Source organism: Archocentrus centrarchus, unplaced genomic scaffold (genome assembly GCF_007364275.1).
Source record: "Archocentrus centrarchus isolate MPI-CPG fArcCen1 unplaced genomic scaffold, fArcCen1 scaffold_45_ctg1, whole genome shotgun sequence".
Lineage (NCBI taxonomy): Eukaryota > Metazoa > Chordata > Actinopteri > Cichliformes > Cichlidae > Archocentrus > Archocentrus centrarchus.
In genome coordinates, this window is record NW_022060271.1 from 545,778 (window position 1) to 571,164 (window position 25,387).

At 41.5% G+C, this 25,387-nt stretch overlaps 1 protein-coding gene and 1 long non-coding RNA gene across 2 annotated transcripts in view; one reads left to right on the forward strand and one right to left on the reverse strand.

The window, feature by feature from the left end:
• The window catches only part of LOC115777204 (uncharacterized), a 297,208-nt gene extending 281,934 nt beyond the window's left edge, over positions 1-15,274 (reverse strand). The window contains exon 1 of the mRNA XM_030725038.1: positions 15,148-15,274. Within this exon, the coding sequence (XP_030580898.1) occupies positions 15,148-15,184 (37 nt within the window). The 5' untranslated portion in view covers positions 15,185-15,274. The remainder of the gene's footprint in view (positions 1-15,147) is intronic.
• A 3,393-nt stretch (positions 15,275-18,667) lies between these two features.
• On the forward strand, positions 18,668-19,408 carry LOC115777255 (uncharacterized). The gene is made up of 3 exons (XR_004019607.1): positions 18,668-18,811; positions 18,909-18,986; positions 19,201-19,408. It is a non-coding gene; the product is annotated as an uncharacterized LOC115777255 (long non-coding RNA).
• Positions 19,409-25,387: the final 5,979 nt, after the last annotated feature.

Sequence of the window (25,387 nt, forward strand, 5' to 3'; positions counted from 1 at the left end):
GGGTGGCAAAAGAAAGAATTCGGCTGTCAATTAGGAAAAAATCTATCCTTGAGTATGAATGGTGTATGGGCGAGAAGTAAGAGTACTGCCTTGTGGTAGGATTGGTATTTCTCCAGGGGTCAGACAGTTTATAGGAGTCGATAAAAGATAAAACTGCTGATGTAGATTTTGACAAATTGCAGGTTGTTTTAGGGTTTGACCTGTCCAAGGCTGGGTTCAGCACTAAATTGAAATCTCCTCCAATAATTATATGATACAAATTAGGATCAGGAATATTAGTAAATACACTGGGAAAAAACTGTGGATCATCCCAGTTCGGAGCATAGATATTGATCAGTACAACAGCTGTACCAAGTAGTTTTCCCACTACGATGACATATCTGCCTTTGGAGTCACAAATGATCTTGGTTGGGGCGAATGGTACTCCTCTTCTTATCAGTATGGCTGCCCCCCTAGATCTGTCTCCATAATTCGAATGGTAGATCAGGTCTCTCCAGCCTTTTCTAAGCTTTGAGTGCTCATTTAATTTAAGATGGGTCTCCTGTAAGAATATGATGTCCGCCCCTAACAGTTTCAAATGCGTAAAAACTTTGCTCCGTTTAATAGGATGATGTAATCCTTTGACATTCCAGCTAATAAACCGTGTTTTACCAAGCGAAGTAGTGTTAGGGCTTGACATGAGTTAAGCTGCCTTGATGAGAACTGGCATCATGAAGGCGGGGGAGGGAGGGGAGGGAGGGGAAGACAGGTGAGGAAAAACAAAAAAAAAAACAGAAACAATGACCTAACAGTGTGCAGATACCCCCCGCAAAAAAGACCAAAAACTAAACAAAGGGAGATCGCACCAATAGGTTCACCTAAGAACAAACAACACTAGTGTGTACAGGGTTGTGTGCGACTTTGTACCTGCGGCACACCACGGAGCAGCAAACGGTAGGACGGAGAAGAATAAATCCGGTACAGCAGCCAGCCGGGAACATATCACCCCTTAACAGCTAGTTACATAAACAAATAATCTCAACTTCTTTTCGGCACCTTTTTAACCGTATATCAACATTGTTTCAGTATGATTGGGTGTAATGAGTTAAACATAAATTTGTGATATTTTAGTGTCCATTGTCCAATATTAAGTCAAAGATGCAGTAAGGTAGAACCAATGATAAGAGAACAATAGGGAACAGAGGGGTTATATTTTTTACTTACAGTCTGTGAAAGATAGTGTTAGTCCCCACTTTGGCCGGCAGCCGTAAATCGGTGAATCTCTTATCATTTATCCTTTAACCTGCATTTATCTGAGAGATGAATTGTTGAGCCTCAATAGGGGTGGTGAACATTTTTTGCATATTTTGATAGGTGATTCTCAGTCGAGCTGGGTAGATGATGCCGAAGCAGAGCCCCTCGATCTCTCGCAGCCGCTTTGAGATGTCGTTGAACGCAGCACGGGCCTTGGCTACTTTAGCCGTGTAATCTGGAAAGACTGAAATAACCGCTTCGTTAATCTTGATCCTTTGTTTCTCCCGGGCGAGGCGAAGAAGGTTTGTGCAATCTTGGTAGTAGTGGAAGCGAGCTATGATCACTCGCGGTGGATTCCCCTCCTTTGGCACTGGAAACAGCGAGCGGTGCGCCCTGTCCAGTAATGTCGCGTCTTTCAGGTTGAAGGCTTGTTGGAGTAGTGCTGCAACTGAGGATGCGGAACAGCCCTGAGCTTCAGGTACACCCGTTATTCTAACATTGTTCCTTCGTGACCTTGCTTCTAAGTCGTCACACTTGTCCTGTAGGTTGTCAGCTATAGTAGTGAGACGTTTCACTTGGCTCTGGAGGTGCACAATGTCATCCGTGCATGTAGACAGGCATTCTTCCACATTTTTAACCGTAGTGCTCAGTGTGGACAGATCAGTTGAAATTGCTGCCCTGTATTCTCTTAGCTCCGACCTCGCTGCAGTTATGTCAGATCTGATAGCAGACATCTCGCCCTCCAGGATGGTCTGGACTTCAGTCTTCAGAGCTTCTATAAGCTCTTTGCGTAGTGAAGCCAAGTAGTTCGTTTTTAAGAGATCCAATGTCCCTCAAATGCGCTGTCACCTTCTGGTCTCCATCTTCCCCTAGTGCCCCTTCACTCGAGACCGAAGCTGGGATCGGAGTTGTAGGCCTCGCGGCCTGCAGTGTTGTTTGCCGCCCTTTCAATGATTTTCCAGCCATTTTTTAGCATTTGCAGGCTTGTCAAGCTTTTACGAGATATTTACGTAGATTGTGGAAAAGTCCAACTAAGAAAAAACGACTTTTAAATAGTTGCCCCGTGGTGCTCCAAAAAACTCCGTCTTACTCCATTGATCGCTCAACAGCGCCCCCATCATCTGTGGATTTAACTTCATTGTGTGCATTTAAATCATAACTGCATACTTTCTATTATTTTATGTCTATGAACATGTAACTATGTGATGTTTGTATTTCTGTTTTACATGCTTATATTCTACTGCTGATTATCTTAGTCTGAACACCCATGAAAAAATAAGAGATTCTTTAATCTCAAGGGATCCTTTCCTTGCTAAAATATCACCTTAGTTTGATTTCACTATAGTAGACTTAAGTATTTTTCATAGTATCATATCACTGTCACAAGGTTGTGATGTTTATGTATCCAAAAATCAAAACATTCAGCACTCTGAAAGCATTATTGGTTCAGGTTCCTTTATACACACTTTACAAGCTTTGTTCCAATAAAGTTTCACAGATTAAGCAAAATGGACTCTAAGCAATGCAAAATCCCACAGACTGAGGGAGATAACTCAGAAAACCTCATCCACACAGATCAACAACTACACGCACATCCACAAATCCTACCAACACCAACAGTTGTCCACCTGTTGTAACCCCCCCCCAATCACACCCCACCAGACCAACAACACCGTTTCTCTCCACTAAACCCCAAAAGCTTTATAGGAATGAAAGGCCTGTGAATTTAACACTGTTTTAATTCCTTTCACGCCAAACCATCATGAGCTATGATTGAGTAAATTAGCCACGTATTTTCAGAGCCTACATCAGTGGTAAGTGGAATCTGAAACTAAGTTAAATAAAAATAATGCAGTTGCATGCGGGTTGCAGGGTTCATACTTACTTCATACCTGATAGAGGAATATCAGGCTCATGTAGTTGAAGAAACAATTTTAAAACATTTATTTAACAAGATACATTCACATGTATTTTGTTGTAATCAAATGGGGCTCATGCACTTAGTTTGTAACCACAAATTTATTCTGTAGTCAAGATCATGAATTTTTTACCTGTGTAACAGTTTTAATGATCAGATACACACGAACAGATGTGTTTAATGTCCGTGTGACAAGAAAAGGTGAAAAGAATCGTTAGTTTGGACATTTAGATGTCTCCATGCTGTGTGAGTCAGTGATTCCAATGAATGCTCAGAGCCTGCTGAGCCTGTTTGACAGAGGAGGGACCTCCTGGTGATCGTATGGGACTAAAAAGCTGTGATAACACACAGACACACACACAGTGAGCTGCTTTGGATTGTTACTTTGATGTGAGCCGGTATCTGGCTCCACAATGCCCCCACCCTCTCGTCTCCGTCTGCATCCCCTCCTGACCTGACCTCACCTACCGCTGCTATCCTGGCTTTAAATGTGCAAATATGCTTTGCTAAGGTGGTTTTTTTTGGACCCTGGTATGGTGCTCTTTTCGAGCACTGTACCAGATGACTTTTTTTTAACCTAACTACCCCATGATTTGTGTTGTTTTCTTTTTCGGGGAACTGTAAAGGTAGCGCTGCAAGTCGGCTGCATAACCTCAGGACACCTGTCCCCCCGTGTTGTGTTTGTGTTTGTTGTATTCTTGGATGGGTGCTTTGTTAATTGCAATTTCCAATGTGTGAACCTGTTCACCCACATGGCAATAAAACCTTCATTCATTCATTCATTCACCAATCAGACAGCACTTGGTGACAGTGGGAAGGAAAAACTCCCTTTAACAGCAACAAGTTTTAATGATGATGTCATCAAGTGTTTTCATGTAGTAGAAGAAGAATAGCACCTCTCACCATCTCTGTGCAATATTTATATCACTGATACTGAACAATATCCATCACTGCTATAATGTGCAATACTCCCCCACTGTACATCATGGTTATATGTATCTATTTATTTTATTTGATACATTCATGTGTGGACTGTCCACAGTGTGGCACTGAGTCAGGAGTGGGCCTCCACTCTCCCTGTACAGTCTGTATAATGACAATAAAGACATTGTAGTGTAAATGGAGCAAAGTAAAGGATGAACAGGCTGCAGCTCTGATTCAGCTCTCTGAGCTCCATGAAGCCCTGCAGCACCTCCCACATAATAAAGCCCTGCAGCACCTCCCACATAATGAAGCCCTGCAGCACCTCCCACATAATAAAGCCCTGCAGCACCTCCCACATAATAAAGCCCTGCAGCACCTCCCACATAATGAAGCCCAGGTCCACATGGTTCCAGTTCATACACAACTCTGTGCTAGTGTAGCAGTTGTGTTACAAACTTATGAATTTATCCATAACAGCTCTTTACTATTAAAGCTTATTTTGGGCTGTGATCTCCTACCTGTGTGTGTGTGTGTGTGTGTGTGTGTGTGTGTGTGTGTGTGTGTGTGTGTGTGTGTGTGTGTGTGTGTGTGTGTGTGTGATGGTAACAGAGGTCTATCAGTGTCAGAGCTGTCAGCATGATTCAGTCAGTGTTTCAGTCAATCCAACAGGACCTGAGATGTTCCTGTTAAACTGCTGCAGTGTTTCCAAAGAGGGGACACTGATTGTGTCCCAACACTGACTGCTGTTGGCTCTCTCTGCAGTATTGTATCACTTCCTGTTTCAGAGCACAGTGGTGATTTCCTGTCTGTTAGCTGTTTAATCTGTATAGCTCGATTTAGATAAGATAAGATAGTGTTTATTTGTCACATGCACAGTTATACACAGTACAATGCACAGTGAAATGTATTTTGTACCTGCAACCTTATATACACACACATATAAATAAGAAGAATAAAAATAAAAATAAGTAATTCACACTATACTCTATATACTATACACTATACACACTTTTACGTGGAATTATAGATTATAAATTATAATATTTACATTGTGCAATGATAGTCCAGTTAGGGCTCTGGATAACAACATCTTTGGATACTGTGGCTCCTCTGAAAGGAAAGCTTCAAATCAGAAGTGCCTGACTCCGTGGTATAATTCACAAACGCACAGCTTAAAGCAGATAACCCGAAAGCTGGAGAGGGAATGGCGTCTCACTAAATTAGAAGATGCTCATTTAGCCTGGAAAAAGAGTTTGTTGCTCTATAAAAAAGCCCTCCGTAAAGCTAGGACATCTTACTACTCATCATTAATTGAAGAAAATAAGAACAACCCCAGGTTTGTTTTCAGCACTGTAGCCAGGCTGACAAAGAGTCAGAGCTCTGTAGAGCCGAGTATTCCTTTCATGTTAACTAGTAGTGACTTCATGGATTTCTTTACAAATAACATTTTAGACATTCGAGAAAAAATTATTCATAACCATCTCAAAGATTATTCTTCATGTTCGGCTGCTTTCAGCACTGCTGGTATTTGTTTAGACTCTTTTGCTCCAGTTGATCTTTCAGAGTTAACTTCAATAGTTACTTCCTCCAAACCAGCAACATGTTTGTTAGATCCCATTCCTACTAGACTGTTCAAAGAAGTCTTTACAATTATTGATGCTTCAATCTTTAAAATGATCAATCAGTCTTTATTAGTTGGCTATGTACCACAGACCTTCAAGGTGGCTGTAATTAAACCTCTACTTAAAAAGCCATCACTGACCCAGCTGTCTTAGCTAATTATAGGCCAATCTCCAACCTTCCTTTTCTCTCAAAGATTCTTGAAAGAGTAGTTGTAAAACAGCTAACTGATCATCTGCAGAGGAACGGTTTATTTGAAGAGTTTCAGTCAGGTTTCAGAATTCATCACAGTACAGAAACAGCATTAAGGCCTGGATGACCTCTAATTTCCTGCTTCTAAATTCAGATCAAACTGAAGTTCTTGTACTCGGCCCCACAAATCTTAGAAACATGGTGTCTAACCAGATACTTACTCTGGATGGCATTACTTTGGCCTCCAGTAACACTGTGAGAAATCTTGGAGTCATTTTTGACCAGGATATGTCCTTCAATGCACATATTAAACAAAGGAGCCAATGAAGAGAAGCCAATATGGGAGAAATCTGCTCTCTCTTTCTAGTCCCTGTCAGTACTCTAGCTGCAGCATTTTGGATCAGCTGAAGGCTTTTCAGGGAGCTTTTAGGACAGCCTGATAATAATGAATTACAATAGTCCAGCCTAGAAGTAATAAATGCATGAATTAGCTTTTCAGCATCACTCTGAGAAAGGATGTTTCTAATTTTAGAAATATTGTGCAAATGCAAAAAATCAGTCCTACATATTGTTAAATCTAGAATAGAATTTAAAATCCTTCTCCTCACATACAAGGTCTTGAATAATCAGGCACCATCTTATCTCAAAGACCTCATAGTACCATATCACCCCAACAGAGCATTTCACTCTCAGACTGCTGGCTTACTTGTGGTTCCTAGGATACTTAAGAGTAGAATGGGAGGCAGAGCCTTCAGCTTTCAGGCCCCTCTTCTGTGGAACCAGCTCCCAGCTTGGATTCAGGAGACAGACACCCTCTCTATTTTTAAGATTAGGCTTAAAACTTTCCTTTATGATCAAGCTTATAGTTAGGGCTGGATCAGGTGACCCTGAACCCTCCCTTAGTTATGCTGCTACAGGCCTAGGCTGCTGGGGGGTTCCCATAATGCACTGTTTCTTTTCATTCACCTTATTTACTTTGTTTATACTCCACTCTGCATTTAATCATTAATTGTTATTAATCTCTGTCTCTCTTCCACAGCATGTCTTTCTCTCCCCTCAGCCCCCCCTCAGCAGATGACTGCCCCTCCCTGAGCCTGGTTCTGCTGGAGGTTTCTTCCTGTTAAAGGGAGTTTTTCCTTCCCACTGTCACCAAGTGCTGCTCATAGGGGGTCGTTTTGACTGTTGGGTTTTCTCTGTATTATTGTAGGGTCTTTACCCACAATACAAAGCACCTTGAGGCGACTGTTTGCTGTGTGTTGGCGCTATATAAAGAAAATTGAATTGAACTGAATTGAATTAAAGAGTCTCCTCTCTGGATTGTGAAAAAACTAAGATGGGATCATTTAAAATTCCCACCAAAGGTTGAACAGGTCCCTTCAAAGCCATATAATCCATTTATCCATGAGCAGAATTATAAAGATGAAGTTTAACACTACAAGTCCCCAGGATTTCGACCTCCCCCCTGAAGTCCTGAAAGAGGGTCAAAAGACCCTTAGTCCAAACTGACGACTCTGATGGCTCCAATTAGCATCCCTTCAATTGTAAATGTGGCCATTGCCTGAGGAATCAGTGGGGGGGGGGGGGGGGGGGGGGGGCACTCACAAAAGCATTTCACACTTCTGTACCTTCAGGCCAGAAGGTGGGAGTGTGAATAGTCCATGTTGGGGGTGGGTGGGTGGGATCTCTACAGTAGACTCTCCTGTAGGTAATGCTCTGCAGAGAGGGTTGCGTAGTTTTGAAGCATACATGAAGTGTTTTTGGAGAGATGTGACCTTTTGCAGCTGATCCATGATGTTGTGCTGCATTATCCAGGTCATTTTGCCAAATGTACATATAGTTTGCAAAACATACAATCTGTTTCAAGAAATATGCAAAGGTTTTTCTAAAAGAAATTAGTAATGTTTTTCTTTTAAAAAAAGATAAGTGGGTTCAAAATGACAGTTCAGAAATAAACTAACCAAATTAATTGTGTTGATAAACCTCAAAAAAAGTCATGCAAAAAGTGTAAGCAAAAGAGTGTAAGCTGCTCCTGAGTGTGGGGAGGGGTGGGAGGCTGGGGCAGATCTGGGAGACTTTGCACATGCAAATTTGCATGCAGCCTTTTGTGCTGTGGAGGATAAATAGGTGACTGTTTCACCTATTTAGTTCACAAGAAACAAAATGCAGAAGAGGTTCACCACTCAGAAGGCATTGGAACTGATTCTGAGCAATGCCAGCCCTTGTGACTCAGATGGAGAAGACATAGACCTTCGACCGGATTCGGACTCTGAGCTGTCTTCAGGTTAGATTTCTCAACCTACCTATTTTATTTTCCTGACTATTTTTTATTTAGAACCAAACAAAAAGTTAATTTGAAATTGTTTATCTTGCAGATGAGGAGACTCTCCCTCTACCAAAAAGAGAGCTCGTTTGGGGAGTAAGCCGTCAGAGACCGCGAAAGATGGCACAGTGTGGCGTGAAGAACAAGTGGGGACACATCTCCATTTCACTCCAATAGAACCATACGCCACAGATGGAGAGCCAAGCGCTAAGGCCAGACGAAGTATCCGGAGTCGCCTTCAGAGCTTCCTCTGTTTTATCACTCTTGACATGCTTCGTAGCATTCAAGAATGGACTACTCAACATGCACGTCACACGGAGCAGCTGGATTGGTTCATGGATCTCCCGGAAGTAATGGCATTTATTTCAGTCATTATCTTGCGGGGGGTGACCAAGGTTCCATCACTACGTGACAGCTGGTCAGCAAACCTGGCAAACCCAAGGATCATTGCAACTATGGCCCGAAACCGCTTCCAAGACATCATGCGACACCTACGCTTTGATGACATGTTCACACGCAGTGAGCGAGCGAAGACCGATAAGTTTGCTGCAATCTCCGATGTTTGGGGATCGTTTGTCACTAACTGCATCGCATCCTACAACCCTGGTCGACACATCACTATTGATGAACAGCTTTTCCCATCAAAGACTTGCTGCTGTTTCCTGCAATACATTGCAACAAAACCGGACAAGTTTGGCATCAAGTTTTGGGTGGCTTACGACTTGAAATCAAAGTACATCTGTAATGTCTTCCCATATCTTGGCAAGGACCCCAGTCGTCCCAGGGGGAAGAGACTGTCCGAGACTGTAGTGATGAGGCTGATGGAACCGTTCATGGACAAGGGCAGAACTGTAACCACGGACAATTTCTTTACATCACTGTCACTTGCACAACGACTGCGTAGCCGGAAAACCACTATCCTCGGCACAGTCAACAAGAGTTGCCGGGAAATTCCTCAATCCGCTAGACAGATGGATCTCACTGAATTCACCACTCAGGTGTTTTCAACCACTGGTGCCACGCTGACAGTGTATGCGCCCAAACGGAAGAAGGCCGTTTACGTTCTCAGCAGCATGCACAGCGTGGTTGAGACTGAGGATACCACCAAAAGGAAGCCAAACACGGTCACACAATACAACAAAACAAAGTGCGGTGTGGATGTGATGGACCAAATGGTGCAGGAGTACAGCGTGCGTGCAGGAACACGGAGATGGCCAGTTGCCGTGTTCTACAACATGATTGACATGGCAGCACTGAATGCACATGTGCTTTATCAGGCATGCATTGGGGTGCAGGAGAGACGGGTGGACTTCCTGGTTGAGCTTGCAAAAGAGTTGGGTAACTCTCATGTGAGTGAGAAGAAGGCACACAAGGAGAAACTGCTTTGGCAACAACCTTCCACACCCAGCCCAGGCAAAAGGGCGAAGTGTCAGGTCAACCATTGATGCACAAACAATTGTGCAACTGTGAGATGTGTTGACTGTTACAAATACACATGTGGCAAATGTACCAGGGACATACCCTGGCAGTGCCAGGTATGTTCCGACAGTGCAGACAGACTGCTGAGTGAGTGCTGAAATGCCAGTCACACAAGGACATGCCACTCACACACACACACACGCAGCCCCCCACTGTGCCTAGTGTAAATATGTGTGGAATTGTTTTATTTCTTGTATTTTTTGTATCATTTTAATGACAAAAATAAAAAGCATTTAAACAAATAACAGTTGTTCTTTTGTATATTTCTCATGCTGGAATTTCAGTCCTCTTGACTTAGACACAAATACTTCTGGTCATTGCTCACAGCTGTACCTGGCTGTAAAATTTCTAATTCTCCATTTAAAATATTAAAAATAATTCATTGTGCTTTTTTGCTAAAATAAAACTAAGCTAAATATAATATATATAATCTTTATATTATAAAATACAATATACTGAATAGAACTAACTAGACAGTTAGTTGGGAGTTAAGCTTTCCCCCCTCCTGTGGTGCGCCAGTAATGGCCTTATTTACAGAACAAAAGCGCCTGTTCACACCTGATTATAGGATGTTAGCTAAAATCCTTCAGGTCAGTCGACCCGTCTCTGGGCTCCAAAGGTAGAAATGTTAAATGACCCTTCTCTGGGACTTCTAGTGTTAATATGAACTCAAATGACTGCAGTTTGTGAAGCTTTTTGTTTCCAGCAGGAGGATTTTAACAATATGAGTTTCATATCTTAACATTTAAGCTTACATGAAGTTTGTTTCTTTGTTAAAGGACAGATGGTCATCAGCTGGCTTCCAGGTCTGGCATGAGAAAGGAGTGAAGTGCTTTGCGGATTTATATTCGGATGGATACTTTCTCAGTTTCTCTGATCTAACAAAAAAATTCGGACTTGCATCCACAAATTTTTTCGGGTTTCTGCAGGTCAGGCATTATGTGCAAAGTATGACATCACAATTTCCTCATAAACCTCCAGAGAATCCTTTCGATGCATTTTTGTCAATCAGTCCTACTTCCAAAGGCGTGTTGTCTAAATTTTATAATCTAATTTTCAGTTTGCATTGTCCATCTCTCACTGCTATTAAAACAGTCTGGGAACAAGACTTACAATCCCCCATCTCTGATAATGTGTATGTGGGACTCTATTTTGGATCAGGTGCATTCATCTTCAATGTGTGCTCGCCATGCACTTTTGCAATTTAAAGTTGTCCATCGGGTACATTTCTCTAAAGCTAAACTGGCACACATCTACCCAGGTGTGGACCCAACATGTGACAGATGTAGGAGTTAGGGATGGCACGATACCACTTTTTTATGTCCGATACCCATACCGATATTTTACATTTGGATATCGGCCGATACCGATATAAATCCGATATTTAAATTGATCCAGACATTTAAAAAGATTAAAAAAAAGAAAAAACAAAGAAGTCAACAGTCTCTCACACAACAAAATCAAAGTCTTTTAGTTGTCCCACATATAAGACTAAGGACCAGGGCGGGCAGAGCTTTTTAGGCAGTGGCACCAAAACTCTGGAACTGTTTACCACTCCAGCTCCATTTAGCTGACTCTGTGACGTCATTTAAAAAATAGTTGAAAACTTTTCTGTTTAACCAGGCTTTCTGGTTTCTGACTTTATTTTTATTCTTTTTCTTTTAATATGGTAATGTTATGTTTTTAACATAGTGTTTTCTGGGGGTGGGGGGGTGATATTGTGTTTTAATTATTGTACAGCGTCTTTCTGTCTGTGAAAAACGCTATATAAATAAACTTTACTTACAACAATAACTATCACCTGTATCCTATTGCTTCTGTGTGAGAAGGTGATGCTTATGGCATGTTGCAAATTTCATTAGGGCTGCAACTATCGATTATTTTAGCAATTGTGTATTCTATTTATATTGATTACCCAAGTAACTGGATAAGAAATACTTTTTTCACATTAACAGTTCATCTGCATATTTTAACTTCCGTACTGCAGTTTTCCCTGTGTGAAACAAACAGGGTGGATGGAGCAGCTACAAAGTTCTCTTTTCTTCACTTACTGATCAGGTGGTTGATGAAGGACCTCCAGCTGTTTCCCAGTAAAGGTTTAATGGAGGTTACAGGGACAAAAAGGCTTCTTTTAGACACTAGAAAAACATTTCTTTCTGCTCCATCTGAGCGCACCGGCTCCGCCTCTTTCCGCTTGTGCAGACAGACTGCGCGTAAATCAGCTGACTGCTGCTGTTGCGTCATCAGTGTTCACGTGAAAAACTGGGGGCTGCGTGAGCGCAATCTGGCAATGCTTTATATTTACAAGCATTCTCCTAAATATGTTTCTACTGCAGGTCTATATTTAGTCACAAATCAGGGATTAAAGTATCAAAAATATTTTGACGGGGAAGGGGTCCTTCCGGTACCGGACGGTCACCAGTGCTAATAGCTGCGCTCGCTAGCAGTATGTCCGGGAGCTGAAGTAGAGAAAAAATAACAGCTGATTCTCAGCACAGCGAGCACAACACACAAACAAGGCAGAGAGCGGTGGAGGCGGAAAAACATGTGAGTGATGATCGCTCAGTGTCAAAGGGAATCCCTCGCAGCGACGGAGGATCTGAGGGGGGTGTTTTCTAACTCCTGATCCCCCACTCCATTCCAGTAGGTGGCGGTAATGCAGCTCTAAGCTGGTTTGGTCAACCGCAAACCCACACGAAGAAGAAGACGACTGCCCCCTGTCATGCAGCTAATGTGAGCGAAACGTTATTTAATGTATCGGATTACATTTTTTTATTTCTTTCCGATATCCGATCCAGTAATTTAGGCCAGTATCGGACCGATACTGATACTGAATATCGGATCATCGCATCCCTAGTAGCAGTGCACCTGTGACATTAATCCACATGTTTTGGTCTTGTCCCTCTCTGGCTAATTTCTGGAAATCAGTCTTCCATACTTTATCTGAAGTTTTGCTCTGTAAGATTGAGCCGAACCCCTTGTCTGCCATCTTTGGTGTTGCCCCAGAACTGGATTTACCACGTTTCAAACAAAGAATGCTCTCATTTTCATCTTTAATTGCCAGGAGAGCTATCTTATTAAGGTGGAAGGATCCAGCTCCTCCTTCTCATTCACACTGGATAAGGGATATTATGTTGTGTATGGACTTAGAAAAGATAAGATTTACTGTCCGAGGTCATGAAAATAGATTTTATAAAGTTTGGCTCCCCTTCTTGCCAGTTTATGAGAAATCTACTACTATTGTCTCTAAGTAGCCCCCCCCCTTTTAAAATGTATTTATTTTTATTGTTATTTTTTTTTCTTTTATACATATTTGTGGATAATATATTTTAGAGTCTTAAGGTTATCTTAAATGCCATTATTCATCTGTTTTGTTTTTTTTTTACTTTGAGCAAATGTTATCTTGTATCTATATTATACCTCAGTTTAGTTTTGTGTGGGTGTGTCTGCTGTCTGGGGTTTTGTTTGTGGGTTAAAATCTGTTAAAATTTGATTACTACACATGGCTTTGTATTGTATCTGTCAATAATCAATAAAGAGACATTTGAAAGAAAGAAAGGACAGATGGAATTATTACCAGTGATGGTATAGTTACCTTGAAAAAGTACTCCAATTACTGATTACTGCTTTAAAAAGTAACTTAGTTACTTTACTGATTACTTCATTTTAGAAGTAACTAAGTTAGATTACAAGTTACTTTATTAGTTACATCAACAGCTGCTGGTGTTGTGCCAAAAAGTGATCGTCTGTCATAAAGTGATCCTGATGTTTCTGTGTGTTTTTATGTGTAATGTCTTTGCTTATATTGGTAAACAGAGTGCAGTCAGCATGATTTATGAAGGGCTTATATATAAAATGCAGAAATAACCTGTTTTTCAACAATCTTTAGGAGTCTGTGTTATTGTACCTGCATTATAATCAATCCAGAGCTTTTTCAAATATCTTTATAGATCTGTGATGTTATATTTGTTGTGATTTCTGCAGCTCTGAGACAGATTTCTGTTTAAAAAGACATTTTTAATGTCAGACAGTTTTTACCTTCATAAAAAACAAATATATAAAAGTCACTTTGCTAAAAACTGAGTGCAGCTTCTACCTGTGATAGAAATGCTGTTTCTGACTCACAATGACCTGATATCATTCATGAGAGATATGTTTGATATATGCTTCACTGATTATAGGTCAACAAGTCATTTACAGCTGTTTGAATACAGGAAGTCACTTTCTGGCACAACACCGGCAGCCCCCCCCAACATAAAAATGAGAACCATGAAACGAGGGTGAGTCAGCGTGTTTAAGGGCAGCATTTCCTCTACTACATACTGTCCTACCAGCTTCTTCAGCCCCCGCCCCCTTACTGGTTTGTACTGAAGTCCAGCTTCTGTTGTTTGGGTGCTGGGGGGCTCCTGCATCAGCCTCAGCTCTGCTTCACCACCTGGTGGGACTCCTCTGTAAGTGTGACTGCGCCGTGACTCCAGATGTTTCCTCATATCTGACGTAGTGTTTTTGAAGCTAGATAGCACTTTGTCACCAGCACAGAGCACAACTAACCTTGATGTTGTCATCTTTAGCTGACACAGACTCACAATAGTTCCTGTATTTCAGCTAGAAAACACACATCTCTGTCCTCCCTCCATTGTTTAGTGTGTGTGTCTGTGCTGTTATTGTCCTCATGATGAAAACTGGACTTAACTGTCACATCTGTCAGACGTCACTCCCCGAGACGCAAGAAGAAAGCAACAATATATCTTTGTACTGAGGAACATGACAACAATAGTAACGTGTTAGATTACTGGTTACTGAGAAAAAGTAGTCAGATTACAGTAACGTGTTACTGACATCACTGATTATTACTGACTAACTTGATAATTGTCTACATAAAACAGAAAAACATGCCAACACGTTGATGTTTTTAAAGACTCCTTGAATATGATGCATCTAAAGTGCAGCTGTATGTCAGATCAGTCTGAATGTTCCTGACCTTCCTTTCATTATCATTGTTCCTTTAATGGTTCTCCTGGGTTCCTGTGCTGGATTTGTTCTGCTCACTCTGGAACGGTTCTATGGTGGCGTGATGGGCGGGGCTGGATGTAATCTCCCATCATGCCTCATATGTCTGTGGTGTTTGCTGCTGAGTTTAAGGAAGCTGTGATTACCGGACCTGTTACAGTTTGTTGTTGTGTCCCAAAGCACAGAGAATTATTGTGATTATAATAAATGACGTTTACAGTCGAAGTATTCACGGGGTTCATTTCCGGGTTTGTGGCTCCTGCAAACAGCGTCACCGGTTAATCTGCTTTAGCGCAGTTACTGAGGGTCGATCTTTGACTGCAGCTGGTTAGTCCGGGTCTGTCCCCCCCCTCCTCCTGCTGTTACAGTTACGCAGCATTAACTCTGTTTTCATGAAGCGAGCTGCGCCTCACCTGCTGCAGGTGAAACAGGCTCACACGGAGCTTCTTACCGTTCAGGAGCACCAGGAACATCACCAACGTCTTCATCCTCCTTTAAAGCGCTCAAACCGCCACAAAGTCCCGGTAAATCCTCCGCTCACCGAGCGAACTCACAGCGGGTGTGACGCTCAGAGGAACGTTTACTTTCGGTTTGACAGGATGTGTCCGTGAGTGCAGACGGTGATGGTGTAAATGAGCTTCAGATGGTCAGACATGTTTGACTCTTCACATTTATTCCTTCTGTAAATGTTTATGAACTTTAGTCTGTGGGAGAACCTGAGAGTTTGGAAGTTTGTGCTCTTATTTTGAAAGACAAACTACAACAGGAAGAGACTCAGTAGTGACGTCAATTTACGACTAGTGATGGCAAAACGAGGCTTTCTGAAGCTCTGAACCTTTTTGAACCACTGTATGGAAGCAAACTTGTGTCATCAGGATCTGAATTTTACATGCCATTGAATTTCTGGCACTGAATATTTTTAATGCCGAAAAAAAGTGTTTGAATAGAATAGAATAGAATAGAATAGAATAGAATATCCTTTATTGTCATTGTGCAGCGATGTGACAACAAAATTATGTAAGCAATCTATCTTGTGTCTTAAAAAAATAAATAAAACTAAATAAATAACAGATCAAATAACTAGGTACATACATATGAATACCCTGCCCCACAACCCACCCTTTAAATTACACAATTCTGTTTCCCCCCCGCTCCACACTTGCAGTTATTTACACCTTCTAATATTTAGAGCGTTATTTAGAAGTGTAATAGCCCAGGGAAAGAAAGTGTCTCTGAACCAGCTCTTCAGTATCTTCTGCCAGAGGGCAGGAGGTTGAAGAGAGCTTGACTGGGGTGGGATGGATCGCCCAGGATCTTCCTAGCCCTGTTTAACCCTCGGGAGTTTGCCAAGTCATTTAGAGAGGGCAGGGGACAGCCAATTATTTCCTCAGCAGTCTTAACAATGCTCTGCAGGGCCTTTCTGTCCCTTGCAGTACAGCCAGCATACCACACTGTGATGCAGTATCCCAGCACACTTTCTATTGTGGAGCGATAGAAAGTCCGCAGCAGGTTTACCTCCATGTGGCATTTTTTTAATAGTCTTAAGAAGTGTAGCCTCTGCTGAGACTTGGCAACCACTGCTGATGTGTTGGTAGACCAAGTTAGGTTGTCAGCCACATGCACCCCAAGAAACTTGAAATAGGGGACTCTCTCCACGCAGACACCATCTATCTGCAGTGGGGCATGGCCCACAGTCTTCTTCCTCCAGTCCATCACCATTTCCTTGGTTTTGCTGGTGTTCAGCACAAGATTGTTTGCTGAACACCAGGCTACCAGCCTCTGAACCTCTTCCCTGTACTCTGTCTCATTGCCATTAGAGATGAGACCCACCACCGTTATATCATCTGCAAATTTAACTATGATATTTGACTGGTGATGGGGGACACAGTCATGTATGTATAGAGCGTAGAGGAAGGGGCCCTTCCAAGCCCCCGTTTCCTGTTTATTGCTCCTGCCCATGTTGACGGGGCGCACACCCAAACAAACACTCATAACAGCCCAGAGTGAGGAGGCAGCGCAAGAATGAGCTCCAGTAAGTGGGGAAATATAGAAAAAAAATAATAAAGAATGGGAGAAAGAGAGCGCACTTACAGAATGGATCCGAGACAGTGGCGCTAAAAGTGGATATACACTATATGCAACGCATAGGGGCGCCACACAAGAGGGCTGCGCCAAAACGATGCGGTGAAGTTATTTCTCTAGTCACATTTTCTGTATTTAACAGCTGTGCATATGAAATGATCAGTAACAGAGGAACGGTGCTGATTAGGCACCCCTGTGCTCCTTCACCCCCCCAAAAAAGAAAAAAAAAAAAATTGTGTCTGCATATGTAGCAAGTTAATTTAGATGAACGTTCTCAGAACTCCACAGTGAAAGTCAGTTCATGTTTATATATATATGTTTTTTCTTTTAAAGTAAAGTAAATATATTTCTTTGTATCAAGCCGTTAATGTTATCGTGGCTTTTTATTATGGTTCCTTATTGTGGTTCCTTATCGCCACCTGTTGCTTGGGGACATTAAATGGCGTGACACACCCCAGCTACATGTGTCACAGCTGCCCTGTCTCCCGCTCAGAGGAGACAAGCAGCTTGCGATGCTAAGATGTGTTCCTCCACTCACTGCTGGTAAACTAGCTAGCAGCTGAAAAGACTGTGTTAATAGACTTTAAAAATATGTAATTACTGCAATAAGCATTATAAAGATGATGCTAATAGGGTTGTATCTATTTCCAGCCTGTGAAATAATAGATTTTAAATCATTGGTGTTTCTTTCATCCACGTCTTACAGAGAGTGTAGCCTGGCTGTGTCCACCAAACTAATGCCCCTCGTTCCCCATTTTAAAGGGGGGATTCAAATAAAAGCTGTGGTGACCAGAGCAAGTGTCCTCGTCTCATTAGCGACCGATTCAGAGCTGCTACACATACACCTCTGAAAGAAGCTGTGGTCCTAATGGGAGACGTACCAAAGGCATTCTCCAGACTTTGCAAGTGTGAAATATGTGCTCACCATGCTGATTTAATTCAACATGCTGATACAGAGAAGCACACACACAAAAAACTGTGCACCTTTCTCTTCTATGAGGCTAAGAACCATGGGTTTGACTGCTCCAACACACAATGAGACAAAACAAAGAAGTGAGCTATACTACTATAGAGATATACTGTTTAAAAGCGTCCTCAGGTTTACACAGTGTTGTGGGTTGCCAGTTGGGCTTCTTTTGGGCTTGTTTTCATAGAGCTGGTTGCTTGTTTCTGTCACAAAATCTGGCAACACTGGAAGACAGAAGAACTATGGCGGCCAGCAGTAACACTCTGGTAAGCAAATGATTCTTTTCTTACGAGTCTTTAGATAAATGCTATACCTGACACACACAATGTAAAAGACAACACGTGCGTTACTGCCAGTGACTTTCAGTAAAAATTATAAAAACTTAAAACCGTACTTCTGCTTATTTAAATAGCAATAGTGCTAACAGTAACTAGTGCTCCTAATGATACTTCAGTTACGTACATAAAATAGATTCGCTCGTTACAAACATCTAAAATACTTATATTACAATTTCCAAAGCCTTTTGTAGGCGGTTTTTCACATCTGTTATGTTCAATAACCTGTAGGGGGCGGTAGGCGCTAATTGTAAAACTTCACCAACACTGGAGGCAACGACCACAACAACAATCGTGGCGGCACCGAACGAGGGATTTTCTCTATATTTAGTTAGAGAGAGAGAGAGCGAGCGCCTGTCTGTGGCCTTTGAACACACCAGTGAGTGACACCCACTGCCCGTGCATGTACTGCTCTGTTGGTCGCATATGCAGGCTTTGAAAGTACACATTAGATTTTGTATTTAACATAAATTATCCAACGAGCCTCATACGGCATTTTGAACTAGACCAAGTGCTAGATTTACTCAGAACCAACCTGACACTTGCCTATTAATAAATTGGTCTTCAGTAAAGTACAGTATGTTGTACTTGTTGCTGTGATACACATCTTTGTCATTGCAGGATAATCGAGCTGAAATTGTACGTTCAGCCAGGCGTTTACTGCATTTACTGACATCGCCTCAGGGACATCCAAGCACAGCAAGTGATGAAGCCACAGATCAGGATACAGGGTGTAGCAGATATTTAAATAATGTTTTATGCCCTTATATAAAGTGGTTTGATCTGCCCATACTAATGTTCCAAATGTTTATGGATACAATCCTGCAGAGTAGAGCAACATCGTGGTAGGAGTGAAAGTTCAGCTGCTCGGCCTGACAGACAATCACTTCAAATGGAAATGGCCAGGTTAGAACTTAACACATGTTCTAACACACAGAATTCTGTGTTATAGTATAAACAACATGTATACCCCATTAAAAAAAGCACTTTACACGTTGTGACCATTGAGTAACTGGAATTGTCTAAATTCTGTGTATGAAACAAATTGAATAATTTTCTGTATTTGGAGCCTAGTGCTATGCTTTGCTGAATTTATGAACATTTATGTTGTGTTTTTTAGAACCTTTCCAGGAATTTTTAATAAAGGCAGAGGAAAGAGACGCTTTTCAGCAACAAATGTTATACCTGCCAAAAAGATAAAGCTCCTTGAAGTGTCTTTCTACTTGCTACCAAAGCAGTATGACAAAACTCCAAGTGAGAAAGAGAAACTGATCCATATGCAGGCAGGACTGGGTCCAAGGACTGCTCATCTGGATGAGAGCACAACATATGAAGAGGTAGTGTGCAATTAAGTACTTAGACTGGATCTAAGGAAATATGAGAATCAATATATATATGTATATCTAATAATTTACCTTCAAAGATGGACATAGTAGATAATTGACAAAACAACAATTTTGTAGGATCTTGCAGCTTTGAGGTTTGATGATCGTTATTTCAGTTTTTAAAGATTCGTTTTAATTACTTTTTTTTTGCTTGTAGTTATGTGATGTTATATATCCAAAGCTGAGATCAATTACTGGTGGATGGCTACTATATAAATCAGCAGGTAAGCCCACACAAGTTTTATTTATTTAGATATTTTATTTATTAAAAGTGGGCATCAACTGATTGTTGGGCCTAGTGGAACACATACTGTACCGTTACTTTAACAGGTAATTGCTTTACAGCAAACAGAATGTTTCCTTTAAAGGTTTTTGTACATTTGTTAAGTCAGTCAATGTTGAATTTGAGACATTTTTGTGCACAGTATTAGTCACGCCTACCTAATTTACAAAACTTTAAGTGAAAATAAAATGTAGGTGGCTTAAACGATTTCCTTATTTGCTATTGCCAGATAAAATATGACCTATAGTTAATTTAACAGTTGAAAAGTACAAAATGTCGTATTTGACTGCACTGATTTCTACAGGAGGACGGGGTAGCCGAAAACTCTCTCTTGTGTCACCTGATGACACTGGATACACAGGCAGACTGTTAAAGTCTGCAGGTCGTGCAGGTCAAAATCTGTTCATAGTCCCCATTCAAGAAGAACTTTCCACAAGTCCACTGCATCTAACTGATGAAGCATTCAGTAGCATGGCGAAGGCCACATGCCACAAGTGTGGAGTAGCTGTTCCTCTACAGCTTCTTAAGGATCACATCAACTCTTGTTTAGTCATTGATGTTGATGGTGACCAGCCTGATATGGATGGCTGTCATCCTGCTGAGATAAAATGTAAGTGTTTTGTTGTTTTTTTTGTCTGTCTTTAAAACTGCCATCAACATGTGAGATTCTTATTTAAAACACCACGTGTTCTTTGAAAACAGCTCCTGCTTGTATCTTTCTTCCATTTTTCAGCAGCAGTACAGCCATGTCCTGTTTGTATGGAAATGTTTTCCAGTGAATGTATTGAGGAACACGCATCTATGTGTGGGGAAAGGTAACTTTAAAGATTTTGTGTTGAAGGGTTTGTTTTCACATGGAATGCAAATGCAACTCCTGTGAATTTTTTTTTCTTTAGTGTAGTGACTCATGAAAATGCCGTCAGTGAGGAAGAACAATCAGCAATGCCTGGACCATCAACAACATGTACAACTATTACTGAGGGTAGGTGCCTCTCTGGTTTAGCCATGAATCAATGTTGAAGATTTAAAATTCGTGAACAGTCAACAGTATTATGTGTATTATTGAGGAATGGTAAAATAATTCATTGTACTACATGTTCAAATGTACAGAATGTCTGAGAAAGTTGTGCTTTAATGGTTTCTTTTTAGACTGGTCCACTGTCAGTGACCCCAGCAAGGCCATATCTCACTGTGCCGATCATTTTCTTCATATTCGTGCAATGGAGAGTTCGTTAACTCTCAGCATGGATATTAGAAGAAGTCCTGCTGAACAGGACATGGCCCTGATTTCATTTTATAAACAAACAAATGTAGAATGGGCCCCAAAACTGAAGTGCAGACTTGAAGGTAAAACCAGCCAAAAGATACAACTGTCAAACAATAATCAAAACGTATTAGTTCTAATTGTACGTGTTGTTACAGGAGATGCTGCTATTGGAGATGGTGTAACACGTTTTTTTTTCTCAATATGCATGGAGAAACTGAAGACTGGGTTTCATATCAGTTTCGGTATGTATTTTGTATCTTTGATGTTTCTGACAGCAAATAGCAGTGTCACTCGGCTTTTTGAAGGAGAGCCAGGCCATTTGGTCCCTTCAGCATGTCACTTTCTTGTTGAAAGTGACATGTTCCTAATGGCTGGGAGAATGATGGGTCATTCCTTTCTCCATGGAGGGCCATGTCTGTCAGGACTCAGCCCTGCTGTTGTGCATGTCCTTCTTGGTGGGAATCCTGAAACTTCAACAGTCACTCTGGAGGACTGCCCCGATCTCGATATCCGCGACACGATCAGGCTCGTATGTTTATTTTTTCCTCGCTAGTCCCAGTTGGACATACTCTCATTGTATAGCTAAATTCTACATACAGATCAGCTCTAAGGGCAGTAATTGGAGCATAAACTGGATACTCTGTTGTGTTAAGTTCATTGTACAAGTGCACACAGACTATTTTTCTTTTTGCAGTGGCTTTTTATATCCTAATATGAAACTCTCTATTATTGAAGTTGGAAGGGGAATCGCAGCCTTCAGAAAAAGACAAAATGCAGATCCAGGATTTGGCCTATGCTTGGGACGTCCCTTCCCTGACCGAAAGCAACCGGAAATGGGTTTTTGAAAACCTCCTAATCCATGCGGTGAGTGAAGGAGTGAAATGTGTTTCTGGTAGAACTGGGCCCCAATCCAGGAAGCAGATTTAGCCAAAAACAACAACAACATGGTAACAGACTCTGTGAACCTGCTCACTGGCAGGTTTTATCCAACAAACTGAGTATTTCTCTGACTCCGCCCCTCCTGCTGCACCTGAACCACCTGTCTGACACTCTGATCATTTCCTCCTTCATAAATTGGCTGTCAGAGGAGAGAATTCATCTGCAGACGTTTATGTTTCTACAAGCACTGAAATCCCAGTTAGACGTTAGTTTGTTATTTTTGTAACATGAAGCTTTTACAGTCGTTCACTCGTCAACAGGCTGTAAGGACGGAGACAGCGATGATGTCACGCATTATGAGCATAGCTGTCAGACTGTCAATAGATTCCATATTTACTGAATAATTATTTAAACAATTAAATGGTCATAAACTGAACTGTCACAAATTGCAGAAAAAACACCTTCTAACAAACTGACCTGAGGTCTGCTGCTGTCTCAGTCTCTAACACACAGGTCGCTCAGTAAACTCAGTCTGAGCTGTTTCTCCACAGTTTTATCTTCACTTTCTGTCTCCTGTAGTTTGTCCATCAGGCTGCAGCTCAATAATTAATTTCAACTGATGAAAATTCAAGTTGCATAAATGATGACAGTGGACATTATAAAATAAATTCTATATTTTATAACAAACTTTAATTCTATGATTACAGAGTGGGCCCAGCTGATTAAAATGACTTGTCATGCTCCACACTCAAACGTATATTCCTTGATCCACTAGATTAAATTTGAGGCTCTGCTCCATATTTGCCCGTTGCCAGATGGTGAATCCTGGTGTCGGTGCTCCATTGATGATGGTTTTCTTTCCTTACTCACACGCTAACTGATTGAACTAACTCTGAGCAGCCGTTCTGGAACGGGAAACTAATGAAAGTTACCAATCTCACAGTTGGTCAACTGAGAGTCTGATTTAAACTCGGTTTGTTGAACCTGCTGTCTAATTTATTAACTGTTAAACTGTAAACTATTTTTTTAACCTTTTTTCACGTGGTTTGAAAACCTTTTTGGTAAAAAGATTGTTTTGCTTATACTGAGGTTAGAATAAAATATTGGAGAGAGAGAATATGTTCCACTAGTTCTTATCACTATTAATAGGTAATTGGATGAGTCACAAGACAGATCCAGCAGCTGTGACGAGGTCTTAAAGAAACACGAATGTGGACAGTGCTGACTCAGCGACCACACACAGCAGCTTTGCTTCTTCCAAAAGAGGGAGCAAGAAACACCTGCCCTGAAGTAAGTTAGTTCATAAATCTGATCTGACCTCATTTGTATTTTAATTTAGCTGAAAAGATCAGAAAGTGAATTATGCTTCTCATGTGCATTTCAATGCAGGTTCTTCTGCAGCGCATCACTTGGCCACAAGCAGACGATGATGATGATGATGATGATGATGACAACGACGACTGCTCAGCTGACAGCAAATGTCGTGTGTTGGGTTACCTCCAGGAGTTCATCACAAGAGGTTGGCTGTTAGAGAACACTTGCACGTGTGATTTAAACAGCATTAGAATTTACTTTTGTTTTTTATGTAGCTACACCGACTGAACTGCTGAATCTGGTGAAATTCTGGACAGGCTGGGAGGTCCTGCCAACAGCTCTCTGTAGAGGTAACCACAGGAAGATATATCACAGCCTCAACCTGTAACGGCAAGTGTGGTTATTTTTCATTCACGGTTCACCACTAGATGTAGCTATGGTGCTGTTATTGCTGTGGAGAAAGTTTATATATCACATTTTTTGAGTGCTTTGTTTTCTAGTTGCTCCTACTAAAGTGACAACCATACCAAGGTTGGAGCTTTCTGCTGCAGTAGTAGCTGCTAGAACTGCTAGCTTTCTCAAGAGAGAGTTAGAACTCCAAGACATTCAAGAGTACTACTGGGCTGATTCCAAAGTTGTCCTAGGGTATATTAACAATGACGCAAAATGATTCCATGTACTTGTTGCTAACAGAATACAAGGAATCAGGTCAAGTACAGAACCAAGTCAATGGCGATACATTGCCTCCCAACAAAATCCTGCTGATCATGCATCGCGTGGAGTCATGACAACAGAACTATTAGAGTCCAACTGGTTCACCGGACCCTGTTTCCTTTGGCAAAAGGAACTACCAAAGGAAGACATCAAAGTGAAAGAGATCAGTACTGAAGACCCAGAACTCAAGGTCTCACAGGTTTTCACAGTCACAGCAAAAGAAGAGAAATCTATTTCTGAATGACTGGAAAAGTTCTCAGATTGGACAAGAGTTGTAAAAGCAATAGCAAGATTAAAGCGACGTGTAAGGTACACAAAAACCTCAAAGGAGATGTCCAAGGAGTGTACTACACTGGAAGAAAGGAAGGATGCGGAGGAGTTTATTATACGCTTAATCCAAAATGAATCGTTCAGTAAGGAAATCAAATCCCTCAAAGAAGGGAAAGAAGTCAAGGCATCTTACTCTAAGCTATTCCAGTTAAGCCCATTCTGTGACAACCACAATATTCTGAGGGTGGGAGGAAGACTGACAAAAGCGTCACTCCATCCCAACATCAAACATCCAGCCATCCTCCCAAAGGAGCATCATGTGTCGCGTCTGCTCATCAAGCATTTCCATGAGAAGATACATCACCAAGGTCGAGGGATGACAGTCAATGAAATACGTGCCAACGGCATATGGATTATTGGCTGCAGTGCAGAAGTGTCATCATTCATATTCAAATGCGTCAAGTGCAGAAAATATAGGAAACACAATCAAGATCAAAGGATGGGCGATCTGCCATCAGAAAGACTTGAAGCTACCCCTCCATTTACACACAGCGGCATGGACTGCTTCGGACCATTCTGTGTAAAGGAAGGGAGAAAGGAAGTAAAGAGAGATGGCCTTTTGTTTATGTGCATGTGCTCGAGAGCCATCCACGTAGAAGTTCTGGATGACCTCAGTACAGACTGTTTTCTCAATGCACTCCGTTGTTTCATCGCAATACGTGGCAACGTCAGTCAGTTGCATTGTGATCAAGGCGCTAATTTCATTGGTGCAAGAAATGAGCTTTTCACGCTAGCAACTCAAGAGAAGGTCAAAGAGTTGGGAATAAGCTTCATTTTTAACCCACCTGCTTCTAGTCATATGGGAGGTGTCTGGGAGAGACAGATCCGGACAATAAGAAATGTTCTAAGATCCATCCTCGACCAGTCAGCTTCAAGATTAGATACGTCATCATTGAGAACGTTCATGTATGAAGCCATGGCGATAGTCAATAGTCGACCATTAACTGTGGAGTGCATCAATGACCCTGTAGGGCTAGAGCCGCTGACACCAAACCATATTTTGACCATGAAATCAGCAGTGATCTCACCACCGCCTGGAGAATTCATCAAGGAAGATCTCTACCTGCAGAAAAGATGGAAAAGAGTGCAGTATTTGGCAAATGTATTCTGGATGAGATGGAGAAAGGAGTACCTA